The sequence below is a fragment of the Ailuropoda melanoleuca genome, chromosome 5 (assembly GCF_002007445.2).
Source record: "Ailuropoda melanoleuca isolate Jingjing chromosome 5, ASM200744v2, whole genome shotgun sequence".
NCBI classification, from domain to species: Eukaryota; Metazoa; Chordata; class Mammalia; order Carnivora; family Ursidae; genus Ailuropoda; species Ailuropoda melanoleuca.
In genome coordinates, this window is record NC_048222.1 from 20,420,453 (window position 1) to 20,440,563 (window position 20,111).

Consider the following 20,111-nt stretch of genomic DNA (forward strand, 5'->3'; position numbering starts at 1 on the left):
AAGGTCACCAATGACTCCTGTGTAAGCCTAAATACAATGACTTTTTGTTAGTCATTAACAAAATCATTAATCTTCTGATGTGTTGCAATACATGGGCTACCCTCATTACCTTCAAATGTACACATCCCTTGGCTGCCCTGGCTCTCTCTCACTTGTCCAGCTCGACCTGTCCCCTTCACGTTTGTTAACATATACCTGGTCATTAAATGCCTGAGTTTCTCTAGCATTCACCCAAAGTCCCTTGTTATTCTCATTCCATTCTTCTAGTCAGTCTTCTCCATACCCTCAGTTTCAAATATATCCTATTTGAAGATCATCCACAAATGTGTATTCTAGTCCCCATGGCTCCTGTAAGCCCAGACTATTTCAAGCTGCCTGTGCAACATGTTTACCTCAGCATCTCAGGTAAACCTCAAGGTCAATGTGTTCAAACCAAAATCTCGACTGTCCATGTCCATTCTATCAACAAACGGCAACACTGTCTATCCAGTTCCACAAGTCAGACACTTGGCATCATCCATTGTTGTCCTCATAGTCAATTAAGTAGCAAATTCTGGAAATTTTAGTATTCAGGTTGGGATCTGTTCACTTCCCTCACCCCCTTGGTCATACACTCGGTCCCAACTACCATCATCTCTAGTATAGCTCTGGCAATAGCCCCCTCTTGTCCTGCGTCTCCACTTTCCCCTTCCAATCTATTCTCCACAGAGCAGCCAGAAAAAGCCTTTTTGCAAACCAAATCAAATCACGTAACATGCTTTGCTTAAAACATTCCGGGGGCTTCTTGATGCTCTTGATAAAGTGAGACATCTTTACACAGCCGATAAGACTCAGTATGGTCTGATTGTACCCACCTCTTCAGCCTTGTTACCACATTCTCTCTTTTGTCCAGCTACACTGGCCTTCTTACTGGGTCCATGATGATGTGGTTTTTCCTGCCAGACCCTTGCCTGTGCTGCACCTCAGCTCTGAATGTTCTTCTCTCTCCCACCTCACACTCAACCTTAATCCCAGTGTTTAGCTGTTCTTAAAACACCATGTTGATAACACTTCTCTCAGTTGTCATTTCACATTTATATGTAACTTTATAACTTCGTTTCTCCATCTAGTCTAGACTCAAAGCTCTTCACAAATATCAGCCATATCTGTCCTTGCTTTCCATTGTAACTACAGTGCCTGGCAAATAGTAGACATTTAGGTGAATGAACAAATGAATGAATGGACCACTGAATGAAGGTGGTAACCAGATGGTGACAGAGTGAGTGCAGGATTGGTAAATGGCTTTCTCTTTCTAGAGTGGGGTAAAGAAGGAAGGTGGCTGCTCCATTCTGGAGCAAGAGCAAGGTCTACCAGCAAGACCTCTTTCAGAAATGACACATTCTAGACATGTTCCTCAACCTAAGAGGAAGAAAAGGGAAAGAGGGAGCAGAGAGAAGATAGGAAAGCAAGATTTCCAACCTATTTTAAAATGTAAACGCCCCTGAGAAGGTAGATTTTAAAGTTCATTCCATTAACTAACACATGAAAATCTGTGAAAGCCTTAGGAGGATTTAGCAGGACTAAAACAGCCTTCAATGCACCTTGTCATATTTGTATCACAGTTTTAACACATCTTTGTACGTTATTCTTTATACGCCTGTCTCCTTCAATTGGACTAAAAATTACTTGAAGCCAAGGACCATGATTTTCTTTCTCTGGTACATAGCACTGAAATGACCCTGGTGTCCAGCATAGCTTGGGCACTCATGGGTGTGTGTGTGTGTGTGCGTGTTTAAACATATTATTTATTTATTGAGAGAGAGCGAGAGAAAGAGTGCAGGGGGAGGGGCAGATGCAGAGAGAGAATCTCAAGCAGACTCTGTGCTGAGCATCGAGCCTGATATGGGGCTTGATCTCACGACCCTGAGACCATGACCTGAGCTGAACTCAAGAGCTGGATGCTCAACCAACTGAGCCACCCAGCTGCCTCTCTTAGCATTTTTTTGATGAAGGATTCATTGATAGAAAAATAAGGAATTGTATAAATGTAAAGATAGGCATCAAAAACAAAGCTGCCTAATTTACAACTGTGTAGATGGACTAAAACAGTATCTACCAAATAATTACATCACGCTGACACAGGGCACTCCAGTGTAGGGGAATGAGCAATGGGCTGGAAATGAGAAGACAATTCTGTAATTATCTATTCACCTGACTGTTACCGCTCTAAACTGTTAGTTCCTCTTCTTCAAGAGATGGCAGGCCTTTTGGTCTTTGTGTAGAGTAAATGTGATTCTCTTCTCAATCCCCTTAATTTAGCTACCAGATGAATCAAAATCTAGTCGTTGCTCTCAAACTAACTAGCAGATTAGTCTTGGCTAGAAAAGTCTTGTCTCTCTGGGTTTAGGAATCTTCACAGTAAAATGACATAGTAGGAGAATATGTTCTCCAAGATCTTTCTCTCAGGTCTCACATTTGATGAATATGTAATTAAACACCCAAACAAGCAGAGAAAAGCTGGGGACAGCCAAGGACTAAGCAATCAGACTAATTACAGTAAGTCACACATGACTGTAAGAAATCTCCCATAGTGCTAATCCTAACAGGTATTGCTAACAAAGATCACAGTAAAGGAACAACCGTAGTCCAATATTGGCAATTTGCATAAAAGCCTCTCAATATATTGCAAAACATTATAGGGAACAATTATAAAACAGGGGTGAACACCAGTGCCAAGGAACATGGTAGCTCAGCAGGCAGTAATGCAAATAAAAAATAACCCAAATCTGAAATAGGATGTGAGTATACAAAAATTCTTTTTACAAGCAGCATCTATGGAAAAGATGACTAAGCAATCTGACATGCAGTTAAAATTATCTAATAACTTGGTTTTATCTCGGAGAAGAAAATGCTTAATTTCTCCTAAAATGCATTTCCCTAAAAATTTCTGACAAACATCCCAGTCATATATTTTGCTAACAATGTATCTATCTCATTCTGGAAAAATTTAGCTCATTAATGGAAAATTTTTGGAACCTTCCCTCCAGTTTGCACAATGTAAATGCCACCACAGCTATGACAATAAAGTGCTGGGAGATATATTTCCTAAAGAAGCAAGTGTACAAGAAGATAATCACTGTAGATAAATGTAGATAAATGACGGTCTCAGACCCCAGAAGGATACATTTGCATAGCTCAGTGTTCACTTCCTTGAAGCATTTACATGTTATATTTCGTTGTAACTACTGGGGATGAGAATCTTGTAAACATGTTTCCAGTCTCTGCAGAGGGATAACAATAATAACTTGGTAATAACCACCAATGTTTACTGAGCGCTTACTTTGTGCCAGGCAGTCCTAAGTGCCTTTATATGTTCATTTCTAAAGTCATTACAGCAACCCCGAGGAAGGCACTATTTCTTATTATTCCCTATCTCACAGATATGGAAATTGAGGCACAGGGAAGTTAAATAACTTGCCTTGGGCAACATGGTAAGTGGTGAAGCCAAGATTTGAACCCAGGCAGCCTGCCTCCAAGCCATGCTCTTAGCTACAACGTGATACTGGGCCTTTACAAATTACTGACCATAAGAGGATGTACGCTCTTATTGAAAACAGAGTTACAATTCTGAACATCAACTTTTGATTATGACTCTGTGTTCCCTTTCAGGCTGCTTTTAAAAAAACATTAATGCAATGCAGGCTTCATGGAGCTAAATGCATATAAATCCCAATGGTGCACTAATAACCAAAACCACTTCGAAGCCAGAACCTCATTTACACAGGCAGAGAACTCTAGAACAACACACCCTCATAACCAGTGTTCCTACCGCTACCTTCCCACATCTTACTGGTAAAAACCCCCGTGTCCCAAATTAAGTGGACGTCAGCGATCTAACAGGAGGGCAAATATTTAAGTGATTTCCCGCATCTGATCTTCCACGTCATTTCCTCTTCTAAGCGTGAGTGGGCAATGTGATCAGTGCAGCAGACTGGAGAAGACGCCTTCACTGCACCAAGTGATCCTTCATCTGGGTTTGGCCAGAAAGACTTAAATTCAGTTATTCGGCCCCCATTTAGATAAAGTCTTCTCCCTAAAAAAAATACAGGAATCAGTCTTCTAAGCTGAGGGGGGCTGGTAGCTAACAATAATAAAGGGCACTCCCTATTATGGTTTTTTTTTCTGAGATATATACCCACAAAAAAAGGACTAGGGATAACGGCTGAAAAGAATTTTCAAGGCTTTTACATATTTATATATGTATTTTAAACATTATTATATACATGTCATACAAACTATCTGTATACACACACATATATATAATGCATGTAAAATATACAAACATACAATGTATAATATGTACACATTATATGTATTATGGATATTACAGAATAATATGTGAAATGTGTAATATTTTAGTGCCTGTAATGTATCTGTAGAATACAGAAGTATGTGTCAAAAGCCAGTCAGGTGACACTTGCTGGATGACCTATGATGACAATATGGGTAACCATTCACAGGCTTTCCATTCTCACTGGGAAACACCACATGGATGCTTAAAACAGCTATAGCAGAGAACAAGGTCAAGGAGAAACATGCTATTTTGGTCTAGGCTTTATTTAAAAGTGTCACTGCTCTGGCAGGTGGGCAAGAATTAAATGAAAGACAAAGTGGATTGCTCAAGCATGTTATTCTCTCAGCCTATTTCCTCTAATTCAGGGGTAGGCAAAAGAATGGCCCCCCACAGATGTCTGCATCCTAATCTCTGGAACCTGTGAATATGTCTGCTTACAGGGCAGAGGGGACTCTGCAACTGTGATTAAGTTGAGGATCCTGAGATGGGGAGATGTGAATGGTTGGGGTGGGCTCAGTGTGATCACAGGGAATCCTAACAGAGGGAGGCAGGAGGGTTGGAGTCAGAGATGAGATGCGAGCTACCCTATGATCCAGCAATTGCACTACTGGGTATTTACCCCAAAGATACAGACGCAGTGAAGAGAAGGGCCATATGCACCCTAATGTTCATAGCAGCATTGTCCACAATAGCTAAATCGTGGAAGGAGCCGAGATGCCCTTCAACAGATGACTGGATTAAGAAGATGTGGTCCATATATACAATGTAATATTACTCAGCCATCAAAAAGAATGATTTCTCAACATTTGCTGCAACATGGACGGGACTGGAGGAAGACAATTATCATATGGTTTCACTCATTTATGGAACATAAGAAGTAGGAAGATCGGTAGGAGAAGAAAAGGAAGAAGAAAGGGGGGGTAAACAGAAGGGGGAATGAACCACAAGAGACTATGGACTCCGGGAAACAAACTGAGGGCTTCGGGGTGGCGGGGAATGGGATAGGCTGGTGATGGGTATTAAGAAGGGCATGTATTGTATGGTGCACTGGGTGTTATACAAGTAATGAATCATGGAACTTTACATCAAAAACTAGGGATGTACTGTATGGTGACTAACATAATATAATAAAAAAATATTATTAGTAAAAAAAAAAAAAAAGAGATGAGATGCAAGAGGCAGAAGTCAGGGTGATGTGAGCCAAGGAAGGTGGGCGGCCTCTGGAAGCCAAAAGAGGCAGGGGATGTTCCCGTCAGAGCCTCCAGAAGGAACCAGCCCTGCTGACGTCTTGACTTCAGTCCAGTGAAACTGGTTTCGCACCTTGACCTCCACAGCTGTAGGTAATAAATCTGTCCTGTCCTACGCCACCAAGTTCGTGGCAATTTGTTACAGCAGTGATAGGAACGCACAGAGCTACTACGGCGTGAAAGGCGGGATTCTGGGCGCAAAGATAAATGAAAAAAAAACCAAGTTGAAAGGAGTACTACTCAAATGGTAAGGAAAGAGGGCTTTCTCAGATCATACAGTGGAAACTCAAGCTTTATTGGGTTTAAGGAAGACCAAACTGGGCTAGAAAGACGCGGTGAGAGAAAAGCATGTAATTCAAAGGACAGGTGCTGGAGGCTACACTGCCTGGACTCAAGAACAGGGGCAGGAGGCTTCGGACACGCCGAGCAGTACGGGGAGCACGTAAATCTGTTCTGGGTCTTTGTAATGGCTGGGTTCCTCCCTCACAAGTTTCAGGTTTTTGGGTCTTAAAAGCATTGTGGTCTTATGAGTCTCCTTACCAAAACTTCCGCTAATCCTAAGGGGAAATGCACTCCCCCAACCCTAGGGGCAACTAATGCAGCCCAAGCTGTTACAAAGGATGGATCAAGTCTGGCAACATCTTTCTTGGAAGGATAAATATTTTAAACAGCAACTCCAGGAAAACATTTTAAAATTCTGATTTAATCTTCCTGAAATGATAGCTAACACGGAAGAGAAGGATTGGGAAAGAGTGGGCTGACCTACGATCTGCCATGAGGAAACACACAGGCATGGCGGAGGTTCAGGAAGGGCTGTGATGACCCATCAAAGATCCTTCCTCTTCCATGACCCGGCTGGGCTGGGGCCGCCCTGCTTTTCTCAGTGAGCCTGCTCCTGCCTCTCCCAGAAGGCCTGAGGGCCCTACCTGGACTCTGATTCCAGGACCGAAGGGCCGTCTGACGGGCATTGCTCATTCTATTAGTGATGTCAGGGATGCTAGCTACCAAAGAATCCAGGGCACCACTGACAACGTACTTACATACAGCACCCATGTCAGTCAAAGCCTGAGACCACCAAGAACTGCCCAGCCCTGCCAAAGGCTAATGTCACGCATACATTACACACAAAACTTCTGAATGGTCATAGAACACACGTCAGAGTCAGAGCAAAGGAGATGCAACCTCTCCTTTTCAAACTTTTGCCACAGCAGCCGCCGTGATGGAAGATGTTCCAGCTGGGCTACGTACTCCATGAAGGCGGCTTGGTTTTGTTCCCTGATGGCATCCTCGGTGCCCGGAGAGCCACTCGACACATGGCAGGCCCTCACTTTTGTGGAACGAGCAAGTGAATGAAAGAAAGGAGGCTGGGATGTGTTTGTGTTTTAATTACAATACGGAAAATCTTTAAGACAACATATTGGAACTCTTCCTGGTCCCTGAAATGTGATCTTTGCCCTCAGAGCTCACAAAAGAGGGCCTGTTTAATCCTCTCATATGCTATTCTCCTCAGACCTGGGCTGCCATTACTCAGTTCTTAAGAGTTTCCTCTCCAAAACAAACTATAAAAGGCTAATAAGTCTTGAGCCTACCTTGTCCATCATTGTATCTGCAGCAGCCAGTCCAATGTCTTCCATGAAGTAGGTGCTCAATAAATACTAGTAGACTTGAATTGATCCAGCACCTTTTCTTCAATTTTTTCTGGAGAGGTGGGGTCACTTGGATCATAGTAGATCACAGTAAATGAATATACTCTTTTTTTTATAATTTTTTAAATGATTTTTTATTATATTATGTTAGTCACCATACAGTACATCCCCGGATTCCGATGTAAAGTTCGATGGCTTCATTGGTTGCGTATAACACCCAGTGCACCATGCAATACGTGCCCTCCTTACTACCCATCACCAGTCTATCCCATTCCCCCACCCCCTCCCCTCTGAAGTCTTCAGTTTGTTTCTCATAGTCCATAGTCTCTCATGTTTCATTCCCCCTTCTGATTACCCCCCTTTTCTTTATCCCTTTCTTCCCCTACCGATCATCCTAGTTCTTATGTTCCATAGATGAGAGAAATCATATGATAATTGTCTTTCTCTGCTTGACTTATTTCACTTAGCATTATCTCCTCCAGTGCCGTCCATGTTGCAGCAAATGTTGAGAATTCGTTCTTTCTGATAGCTGAATAATATTCCATTGTCTATATGGACCACAGCTTCTTAATCCAGTCATCTGTTGAAGGGCATCTCGGCTCCTTCCATGATTTGGCTATTGTGGACAATGCAGCTATGAACATTGGGGTGCATATGGCCCTTCTCTTTACTACGTCTGTATCTTTGGGGTAAACACCCAGTAGTGCAATGGCTGGGTCATAGGGTAGTTCAATTTTTAACTTTTTAAGGGACCTCCACACTGTTTTCCAGAGTGGCTGTACCAACTTGCATTCCCACCAACAATGTAGGAGGGATCCCCTTTCTCCACATCCTCTCCAACAATTGTTGTTTCTTGCCTTGTCTATCTTTGCCATTCTAACTGGCGTAAGGTGGTATCTCAGTGTGGTTTTGATTTGAATTTCCCTGATGGCTAATGATTTTGAACATTTTTTCATGTGTCTGTTAGCCATTTGTATGTCTTCATTGGAAAAGTGTCTGTTCATATCTTCTGCCCATTTTATGATTTGTTTATTTGTTTCTCGTGTATTGAGTTTGAGAAGTTCTTTGTAGATCTTGGATACCAGTCCTTTATCTGTGGTGTCCTTTGCAAATATATTCTCCCATTCCGTGGGCTGTCTCTTAGTTTTTTTGACTGTTTCCTTGGCTGTGCAGAAGCTCTTTATCCTGATAAAGTCCCATAAGTTCATTTTATCTTTTATTTCTCTTGCCTTTGGAGATGTGTCGTGAAAAAGGTTGCTCTGGCCGATGTCATAGAAGTTGTTGCCTATGTTCTCCTCTAGAATTTTGATGGATTCCTGTCTCACATTGAGGTCTTTCATCCATTTGGAGTTTATTTTTGTGTATGGTGTGAGAGAGTGGTCAAGTTTCATTCTTTTGCATGTAGCTGTCCAATTTTCCCAGCACCATTTATTGAAGAGACTGTCTTTTTTCCACCGGATGTTTTTTCCTGCTTTATCAAAGATTAGTTGCCCAAAGAGCCGAGGGTCCATTTCTGGGTTCTCTATTCTGTTCCATTGGTCGATGTGTCTGTTTTTGTGCCAGTACCATGCTGTCTTTGTGATCACAGCTTTGTAGTACAGCTCGAAATCCGGCATTGTGATGCCCCCAGCTTTGTTTTTCCTTTTCAACAGTTCCTTGGAGATTCGGGGCCTTTTCTGGTTCCATACAAATTTAAGGACTATTTGTTCCAGTTCTTTGAAAAATGTCCTCGGTATTTTGATCGGGATAGCATTGAAAGTGTAGATTGCTCTGGGTAGTATGGACATTTTAACTATGTTAATTCTTCCAATCCATGAGCATGGAATATTTTTCCATCTTTTTATGTCTTCCTCAATATCTTTCAAAAGTGATCTATAGTTTCTAGCATATAGGTCCTTTACGTCTCTGGTTAAGTTAATTCCAAGGTAACGTATGGTTTTTGGTGTTATTGTAAATGGGATGGATTCCCTAATTTCTCTTTCTTCAGTCTCGTTATTCGTGTATAGAAATGCAACTGATTTCTGGGCATTGATTTTGTATCCTGCCACCTTACTGAATTGTTCTATAACTTCTAATAGTTTGGGAGTGGATTCCTTTGGGTTTTCCATATAGAGTATCATGTCATCTGCAAAGAGAGACAGTTTGACTTCTTCTTTGCCGATTTGGATACCTTTGATCCCTTTTTGTCTTCTGATTGCTGTTGCAAGGACTTCTAGTACTATGTTGAATAATAGTGGCGAGAGTGGGCATCCTTGTCGTGTTCCTGATCTTAAGGGAAAGGCTTCCAGCTTTTCCCCATTGAGAATAATGCTTGCAGTAGGCTTTTCATAGATGGCTTTTATGAGATTGAGAAATGTACCCTCTATTCCTACACTCTGAAGGGTTTTAATCAGGAAAGGATGCTGTGTTTTGTCAAATGCTTTTTCAGCATCAGTTGAGAGGATCATATGGTTCCTGAGACTTTTCTTGTTGATATGATGTATCACGCTGATTGATTTGTGAATGTTGAACCATGCTTGCATCCCNTGTTGAACCATGCTTGCATCCCAGGTATGAATCCCACTTGGTCATGATGGATAATCCTTTTAATGTACTGTTGGATTCTATTCAAGGATCTTGTTGAGGATTTTGGCGTCCATATTCATTAGGGAAATCAGTCTGTAATTCTCCTTTTTGAGGGGGTTTTGGCCTGGTTTGGGGATCAAGGTAATATTAGCCTCATAGAATACACTCTTTTTATTCAAACTCATAATTACCCTATAAAAGAACTATAGTAAAATAAGAAGTGGTCTTCCAATAGGAAGAAGGATTCTCCAATATCCTAGTGATAAATCAAAATCCTAGGCTTTGACAGAGGTGAAAAGAATTTGTAAGTCAATTTTTTATTTTTAAGTAAATTTTAAGTAAATTTAAAATTTTTAAGTCAATTTAAAATTTTTAAGTCAATTTGTCAGTATAAAAGCCTTGATATTAATATAGCTACAGAGGCATATACATAGGGCTAGATTTACTAATAGGCTTTCCCTGTCTTTGAAGTAAGAAGAGATAAAAATAAAATGCAGATTGCATTGAACAAATAGCATATGGCATGCTTTATAAATATATACATTTTTGTCTCTCTCTCCCTCACACACACAAACCCCAAACTCTGTCTTTCAAGATACTGGCCCCTTGCCCTACTTCGAGGTGCCTAAACAGAACCCTTAGGGATGTCTGACACTCTCATTTCCTTACAGACTGTCTGGAGGGAAGCTTGTCCATTACCACCAGTCAGGAAATGCGCTGGATGCTGGTTGCTCAGAACACAGTGAGATGCTTTTAATGCCCCTTCCCATCAAAGCTGGAGGTTTCTCTCAGCACATTAGCTCCACCTTAGATCTGGCCATTTGCTGTGCCTCAATCCAGGGGCCCAACAGGGGCTGGCGATGCTAACAAGCACTGATCAAAAGTCTCTGTCAATAGAATTCCCTACTTTTCTCTTCTTCACTGAACGTTAGTGACTGAGAAATGAAAGGGCCGGAGGGTAGCTGCATGATGGAAAGTGGGCAGGCAACAGAGCCACACGCCCGCCTTTTGATTTCGGCATGTGCTAGGAACTTGGTGCCTTGAAAGGAAAAGGGAGGACAATTAACATTCACTGAATTTGTAGGAAGATCAAACAAATTTATTTTTTTAACAGTCCTGCCTGCCAGGTATTCTTTTCTAAAATTTAGTTTTCATTTTTATCAAAGTTATATTTGCACATATTTGAACAGCCAAATAATTCTAAGGGCTTTTTCCCAACGCCGCAGGCCCCAGCCTAATCCTACCTCAGTCGGTGCCACAGTGGCAACCTGCGCTCACCTCTTCCAGTGGATTCGCTTGCTATTCCTGTATCTTTAAGTAAGATCCTTGCACGGCTACATCTTGGAATTTTATTTGTTTTTTCGTTTTAGGCATTACATATTAACTCTGCATTGCAGAAGAAAAGCACTTAGCTCTTTCACACCCTGTTCCTCCCACACCACCATTCTGCGCAGGCATATGGCCCACCGTCGTCCCAGCAAAGGTATGCTGAGACTTTCATTGGCTCACACTATTATGTGTGAACGCAGAGACTATGATTACTTTTCCGTTCCTGCGCAACTTTCTGTTTTCCCTGGCTTTAATAACTGTGTTGACTTTTCATCTGTGTTGTTTCCACAAACGTGTGCATGCCCACACTCTTCTCCCATTGTGAGGGACGTGGAAGGCATGGGACAATGGTTATGAGTGTGCACTGCCTGGGTTCAAATCCCAGCCTTGCCACTTACTGGCTACGTAACTTTAGCCAGTAACTTATTTAAGCACTGGGTGCCTCAATTCCCTCATTTGTATAAGGAAGATAATAATGATCATTTATCTAATGGCTACTCTTAGGGTTTGTGAATACACGTCTGCTTAGAGGCGTATCTGATCCATGCCGACTCTGCAATAAGTGTAAGTGATCATGATGGCTGTTGTTAAGTATTCAATTATTATACCCTGCTAAAGTCTCTCCTGGAGCCTTCTATCTGCTCCAATCTGGACAGATCAGCTTCTGGAAGACTGCAGCACAGCTGGGGCTTTAGGATGGTCATTCTCTGGCATCCTGGGGACATGCTTTGCCTTTCTCTGACGTTGGGTCTCCTGCCTCATCTCCTACCTTGTCTTGGCCTACTTCTCATTTTGGTGGAATGTCTTCTAGGAGTCTGAAAGCATCGTTCTACCCTGAGGTTCGATGGATGGTATGGCCAAACATCAGATTCTAGGTTGAAAATTATTTTTGTCCAAGCTTTTGAAGGCACTGCTCTTCTGGTTTCGAGAGCTACTGCCAAAATATATGATGTCACTCTAACTCCTGATTCATATTGTGTCTCTCTCTCAGCTCTGAGGATCTTCTCTTGTCTCCATCTCTGTCAGGCCCTGAGAGTCTTGGTATGATTCCAATTTTGTTCATGCCCTGGGTACTTAGTGAGTCTTTGCAATGTGGAAATGCACATTTTCTTATGTTTTCTCTACAATTTTCTTTCTCTAGGAGGACTCAACTTTAGTTTTCAACTCTCTGCTGAATTCTACATTTCTGCTATCACATTTCTAATTTTTAGGAGCTCCTTTTGTTCTCTGAACATTCCATTTTTAAATTAGTCTTTTTGTTCCAAAAGCATTAGCATCTTTTACTTCTCTGAGGATGTTAGAGGCAAGTTCTTTTTTTTTTTTTTTTCATGTTTTCTTCTTCCTCCACACTCTAAGGCTCCTTCAAGCTGCATTTATTGTTTTTATTTTTGCTTTGGTCCTACTTTGCAAATGCCTGGTACTTCTTGGATGTGTGCTGGTATTTCAGTTAGAGCTGCTGGGAGCCCCGTGTTTGTGCACGAGCCTTGTGGAAGGCTAGGGCTTTACTTTACTATCATTGTAAATTGTACTGTTAGTGTAATAGTATCTTGACAGGTAACTGACATTAATGCTTGTGTTCAACAGGCCGCCTTTAATCAAAAGTCTATTAACTGTACTTCTTAGGTAAGGTAACTGAGGTACCAGGAGAGGGGTTCACTGAAGAGTAACATGTGTGCTCTGCTTCTTGGGGAACCCTTGTCAGTCTATTAAGCTCTTTCCTCCTAGGCTGGTAAGATCCCCAGAGTGGCTATTCCCATCACCCTGCAAGGATGGGGGTGGTAACTCAAGTGGCTAGGATTCAGGGAGGCAAGCTGATGAAGAAGATGGGGGTCTCAGTACCCAGCTATGAAAATTTCACTACATCCCCAAAACTAGAGATCCTCTGCTTTATCCTCTCAAGAGAGAAATCTTTAGCCTTCTCTCAAGATGAAGGCTTGTCGGTTACTGGGTTGTAGCAGTGCATGCTACACAGAACTGGGGAGAAAACCTGGAGTTCTGCTTCCTGTTTTAACCCTGTCTTTACCGCCCACCCCCCACCCGCCCCTCCAGAGGGAACTGTTATGACTAAGGCCCGAATACTGCAGTTTAGGTTGGGTTGCTTCTTGGTTTTCCCCACTGCCAACTTGGATTTTAGCTTTCTGGGGTCTGCTTAAAGTAGCAACCACTTCCCTAACTGCTTCTCGGCTTCCAAAAGTATGTCTCCTCTCCCATTCATTTAGTCCTTAATTAATTTATGCCACAATAAATAAACAAACGCAACTTTACCATGACGATAATGGCATCTTGGGAGGTGAATGAGATTAATGCTTATATTCAATCTGCCATCTTTAATCAGAAGTCTAGTAACCTCACTTCTTAGGCAAGATAACATGAAGTACCAGGAGAAGGTGTATAATGTGCTGAAACTCACAAAACCAGTAAGAAATGAAATCAGAACCTGAACTCGGGTCTGGCTGATCCTAAAGTCCCACCCTCTTCATGAGCGCACACTCCTCTCCAAAGGAGTGCGGGACCTCTTCCAACAGGAGCCATCTATTCAAATGTGTTCCACTTTGGAATCAGTTCCAGATAAATACCATCAGACCTTGAAGATTTGAGTGACATCTCTCAGCCTACTATGGCCACCACACCGCATTCTACCCCTTGTTCCAAATGTCTCACTTTTGCTCCAGGAATCCTACCCAAAGCTCTGGCTCAGCCCTCTTGCCTTAGATTGAAAGGGTTCCTGACAGGGAAGGGAATGGCTCCAACAGAGGGGTCCTTTGTCCAGTAACATGAATGCCAACTGTCACCTTTTCCAGTGATCAAAATATTCTCAGGAAATAAAAAAAATAAAAAATAAAAAAAACCCTTCTTGGAAAATGTCTGAAGTCTTTTGACCAAAAAGTCAAAGACATGGATATTTTTAGGATTCTTTCACCAACAGTCATGGCTTTCTCCTCATGACCAACCCTAGACCCCACGACACACGTGTGCTGTGGATCCCCACCAGCCTCACTCAGTCTATGCTGCATGCTAGTGTATCAGAGCACAAGCCGTAGAGTCACACGGGCTTGGGTTTGAACCCAGCTTTGTCACTCACTGCGTGTGTGCGCTTGGGAAAGCTACACAAGTTCCTGAAGCCTTGATTTCCTCTTCTGTAAAATGACAAGCGTCACAGGAGTCACATTATGGAGCTATCGGTTTAAGTGAGATATTGATGCTAAGAGACATTTTATTTTCCTTGTTATCATCACATTCAAGAAATGTTTATGCATGGGGCGCCTGGGTGGCACAGTCGTTAAGCGTCTGCCTTTGGCTCAGGGCGTGATCCCAGAGTTCTGGGATCAAGCCCCACATCAGGCTCCTTCGCTAGGAGCCTGCTTCTTCCTCTCCCACTCCCCCTGCTTGTGTTCCCTCTCTCGCTGGCTGTCTCTGTCAAATAAATAAATAAAAATCTTAAAAAAAAAAAGAAAGAAATGTTTATGCACACACAAAAAAGAACTTTGTAACTGTAAGCTGACGAATGCAAACTAGACTTAATTGTGGTGATCATTTTGTAACATATACAAATATCAAATCATTATGTTGTACGCTTGAAGTTAATATCATGTTACGTGTCAACTGTATCCCAATTAAAAAGAAGAAATGTTTACATGACAAATTCACAGAAGATTTGTTAAAATATCTACTATGTTCAAAGAGTTGGGTTATACTTTGTGGAGGACAGAAAATGAGCAACGATCAGCTCTACCTGTAAAGGGTTTGTGGTCTGGTGCCAGGTGGGGCAAACACTGCAGGTACCCGGCATGATGTTGCTGGGAACGGATTACCCGGCAGCCAGCGCGCACAGCTCTGGGCCCTGCAACAAGCCTTGGGGCTTACTAGAAGCTCACCTCAGTGTCTCTAGGGTTGCTCCCAGCCATGCAGATGTATTCTGGGGATAGAAACTTCAGTTATGTAAAAGTTTAAAAAAGTGAAATGATGCAAGCTACTTGAAGGATACCGGAGATAAACGATCTATTTATATTTTTATGGTGAAGACATAAATAGAAAAAAACACAGCATCAAAGAAGTGTTCCTTAAAATATATGTACAGCATGGATGAGAGATACACGCACAGCATAAACAGATGCTAACTATATACCTTTCACATCAGCCATAATTCTGCAAGACTCGCGAAGGAGATTTACCAACCACCACTGTACAGAAATTAGCCTTCTGACAAATTGGGGCGTGCTGTGCTTCGGTGATATTTTTTTAAAGACATTTTGTAATAAGACTGTCAAAACAATAATGAGGAGCTCCTAAATCCCATCCTTGGCTATTAGCCCATGGACATTATACACACAGAGGACAATGTTGTCTTATATAGCATTTATTCATTCAACAATTAACTGACTACCTACTAAGTACCGGGGATTGTCTGGACCTAAGGACACAGCACGAGCAATACAAAGTTCTTGTCTCCATGGGGGTGTGTTTGCTGGCAGACACTAAACATACTAGTAAATAATATTTTTATAGCACTAATAAAAATCTACAAAGAAAATTTAAAAAGAGTAGTGGACTTGAATGATATACTTCAAATAAAGAATTGAGTTAAAAAAATACAACTAGCTTTAGGATTTGAATTCTTTGAAGGGTAAAGACGGACAGGAAAACAAAACAAAACCAAACAAAACAGGAGAAGGCAAAGATTACAAAAGCAAGCATCAGTAATGAGGGTCAGGAGTTCCAGAGCTTATAAAATAGGATCCAAGGAAGGACACTCACCAGAAATTCTGGTTCTAAAAAATCCTTGTTTCTTCCCTCCCTCCCTCTTTTCTTCCCTCCCTTCCTCCAACAGACTGCGAGTGGGTCCTTGGGCGCAGGGAGAGGGAGGCACACAGGGCCTAACAGGTAGCGCGCAGGCAGGGAGAGGAACAGGCTGCCCTGGGAGGGCCTGATGCCACGTGGAACTAGAAGCTCAGACCCATGCACAGACAGCTCCAGAGATCTGGGGATGGCTCGTGTTCTTGCTGGCAAAGGGGAGCAGAGACTGAGGCTGCCACTGAGGGAGCCGGTCCCGTTTCCAAAGTCGGAATGAGGCACAGACATTAGTGAGCTGGCAAAAGAGGCTGCTAAGCAATGTCAGGTTTGGCCTTTAACTTAATGAATCTACCCGGGTTCAGCATCCATGAGTCTGTCGAGGAGCATTTCTCGGAAATTATCCTATGTCTCTCAGACTACTTACAAACCAAACAACGGAATACTTGTTTTCAGTGAGAAATAGAGCTGTCACTGAGACCAGGAGGCGGCGTGCCCAGCACTTCACACACATGAATTCAGTTCTCACAACACTCTGAATGTAGCTGGGATTAGTATTACCTCCATTTTGCAGATCAGGAAACTGAGGCAGGATGATTGAAATGACAGCCAGTGAGTGCAGAGCTGTAATTCGAACCCAGGCAGCCAGGCTCCAGATTTTGTGCTGTTAACCCTTAGCTTACAAGCCAATTGCAGGAGTGGCAAGAAGAGGGAGAATCTAGAAGGTTCTTTGGGTTACCGATGATGTGGTGGTACCATTCATTGACTGTTCTGTGGAAGTTAAAACACATGACTGTGTTTTACCTGCTTTTAATTCTAGTCATCTCACCACCTGACTCTTCCATAGGAGACGTCCTACTTTATTTTGAACCTGCTTTTGTTTGATTGTTTTCAAGGTGTGGTGCTTGAAGTAGGAGGGATGAGCTTCTCTAACTCTCTGAATGAAGAAAGCAGCGTTTGGAGTACGTTTGACAGAGCGAGTTATACATTCTCCAAGATGGCACAGAAATCAGGGGTGATCGATCCATCTCCAAAACACTTTAGATAACTGCAGCCAACATTGATTCCAGTCCAAGCTGGCAAGCGTGTGCATGCTCCAGCTTTCCTTGTAATGTTCATTCCATTCTATTTTTAGGACATGGTTGGTCACATTAAATTCCAGTTTTTATTCGAAGAATTTCTTCTCATGTTCTTGGTATACTCTTTGAACCACGGCCATCAACAAATACATCTGATTATCTGTTATGTGCCGAAGACTATGCTCAGGGTATGAAGACAGATTAAGACGTGGGTGCCGACCAGGAGGGAAGGGAAGGAGGCGGCAGGGGAAGGGAGGCAGGCCCAAAGTCCAGCTCCCTGCTTGGGCTGGGATGAGTGGTAGAAGAATTGCTTGCCGCACAGAAGAGCCATACCGTCCGTGACTGGGGGGAGGGGCACCGCAAACAAAACTAAACCGAAGATGCATCTCGGCCACTGGGGCCATTCTCCTGCTCCTAAATCCCCCCCTCGCATTCTGATAGAAACACCTACAGGGCTGGGGACCACGACAGTTTCAACAGACTGCTAATTCAAACCCCATGAGGCATTCTTTTGAAACCTCTCTTCGCCAGAGCAGAGAAGAGCCACAGACCAGAACCCAAGGCCACGAGACGCGGACCACAGATGGGCAACCCTAGAACGGACAGAGACGGTGTGACCCCGCTCCCTCATCTCACGGGTGGGAAGTGGGTTCTCAGAGATAAGTGATTTGTCCAAGGTCACCAACTAGTTAGTGGCAGAGCCACTGCAGCTTGGATATATTCTTCCCTAATCTAATTCTCGTTGCAATCCTGTAGCTTTGATATTAAGCACAGCACTGGATATACCCTGAAAACAGTGAGCCCATGGGAATAAGAACAATGTTAAAAAGCCATAAATAAGAATGAAAAGTAACCCCGAGAAAACCTCAACATTCTCCCGTGTTTCCCAACTGCTCCCTCTCCGTCCTCAGTTCCAACTTCCTATTCTACTCGAAAACTCATCACCATCTCAATCTGCCAAAGCATGAAAGACTTCTATTTAAAAATACCACTTGGATCCTGGAAACAGGATGGCCTCCTTGGCATCATCCTATTCCTGCACCTCGGTTAAATCATGAGTAAAAAACATATAAAAAACGCCTCCCTCTCTGAATGAAGTGTGAGACAACCAATGGCTACATGGCGCTAAAGACGGCAGAGCTGGGAGGCTCTTTGTTGAAATGCATGGTTTATTTATCCTACAGCCTCAGGAAACGCCGGGCCTGTGCAAGTAATTTTAATATTTCTCACGTCCAATTTTTTGGAGCACTAGGTCAACTGAATGCAGCCGACTGTGCCAGACAACACAAATGTCAAGACAAAAGGCACAATTCAACTGGACCAAATGTCCCCCTTTCTCAGAAGCCCCCTTCTTCAACTTGAAAGCTTCCCCACGTGCCAGCTTTACGTTTGCTGCGGTTCATACACACGGAGGAAATTTCGGAGGACGGTAAAGCAGGAAAAGGACTACGTGGCATTGAACAGAAGGCACGTCTGCTCTTCTGCTTTGATTCTGGTCCTTCGTAAATGAGTCTGTAACACCCGGCCTGAGTGTGGGGACAGAAGGAGGAGCCTGGCACGCTTCTTCCCTAGTCCCTTAGGGTTGTTAATCTCTTTACGCTCCCTTCCAAGGTAATATTCAAATCAGCCACACAGCTCAATTTACTTTGCTTGTGACTCTAATTGAATAAATCTAAAATAACAACAGACACACTGGCCCAGAGCCTCGGCCAAATTTTTCCTTAGATACTTAACGCACATTCTGGCTGTTTTACTTCTGCCTGCAAGCAGGGAAAGGCACTCTGGTCCAGTCCGTAATTCCACACCAGTGGCAGGATGACTGCCCTTCGCTGTTTCAGAGGTGGGTAATAGTTACTGCTGGGTGAAAGTTTTCCAGCATAACCTAGGAAGAGTTTAAGCATCCTTGAGAATGGAAAGGATGTCCTACCCAAGTCAACTAGGAAGTTTCTAAAGCAAAGACATTTGGTAAGGTCCCATTCTGTGCCTACATGTCACTTTCTTCAGAAATCGTAAGATCTGGGTCACCTATGGGAATTCACTTGGTCTATTTTCTCAGTTACATTAACGTGAGCCCTTCATCATCCTGCATTTGTAGCTATTCCCATTTGTAAACATATTCAGAGAATGACACTACCGTCAACCTGCCACTCATTAGAGCTTCTCTCAATCCTTTTGCAAAGGATAAGAATTTAAAAAACTGTATTTTATCTACTGGGACGAGGAATGCAGGGTAAAGCCTTAGGAACACCATAAGATAAAATGAACCACTCATAATGAGTTTAAAACTGGTAGATCAAACCTTGGACCTCCAAGCTTTTCTCTGGGGAGAGCATCACCTAGCAGGGATGCTTTTAAGGAAATCACATGCTCAGCACGCTGAGAGGCTTTTAAGGATCACATATGTAGAAATGCTGACATTCTTTCAGCTATTTGAAGACAAGGGTTAAAAGGAGTCAGTGCACACAACTGGCACCTCTCAAGGAGAGGAAGGAGCAGGCCCACGGGCGACTGTGTTGTGGAGGGATCCTCTGTCTTACTGATAAATATGGGGAACCTTCTCCACCTGAGCGTTGCCCTATGGCAGGATGGTCATCAGTGAACGTTCCTGCTTCTTGGTGGTATTTTCATTATATGTTCACCATATATTCTGAAGAGTCTGGAAACTCCTTCTCATAGGTTCAGTAAATGCCCAGCAAACACTCTGGGCCAAAGACATCTTCTCTCCTTGACAGACCAGGGGGTCTTCAGCTTCTTAATAATACTACCACGCACTTGAAACTTTTCTTTTACTGGTAGAATTATTCCGAGTGTGTGATTCCCTTTTCCAGGCCCCTGCCTCTCACGTTGGACTAATAAAGCCCAGGTTCCACTACTGCCCAGGCTGGAGACTGTGCCAAGCAGGCCATGCTGAAAACTGGCTCCTAACCATTGGGAAACATGCAGGTGCAGGAGCCCAAATCCCGTAGGAGAACACCTGGGAACGAAAGCTCATGCTTCAGTGGGAGCCAGCTGGCTGCCTTGCCTTTGTGGATCAGGGCAGCATGTGCTGAGTTACCTCCACAGCCTGCTGCTATCCTCGGCGAGGCAGGGAGACGTCACCCGAGAGAAAGAATGAACGTGGGCA

At 43.0% G+C, this 20,111-nt stretch overlaps 1 protein-coding gene across 15 annotated transcripts in view; it reads right to left on the bottom strand.

Annotated features, from left to right (window-relative positions):
• FARS2 (phenylalanyl-tRNA synthetase 2, mitochondrial) overlaps nt 1-20,111 on the bottom strand; it is a 558,277-nt gene that overhangs the window by 119,763 nt on the left and 418,403 nt on the right. Inside the window, exon 8 of one of the 15 annotated variants that reach the window (XM_034660368.1) lies at nt 1,961-4,072. The exons of the other annotated variants lie outside the window; for them this stretch is intronic. Coding sequence (XP_034516259.1) covers nt 4,036-4,072 — 37 coding nt within the window. The 3' untranslated portion in view covers nt 1,961-4,035. Of the gene's footprint in view, nt 1-1,960; nt 4,073-20,111 lie in introns of those variants that run through there. 15 annotated transcript variants of the gene reach the window in all.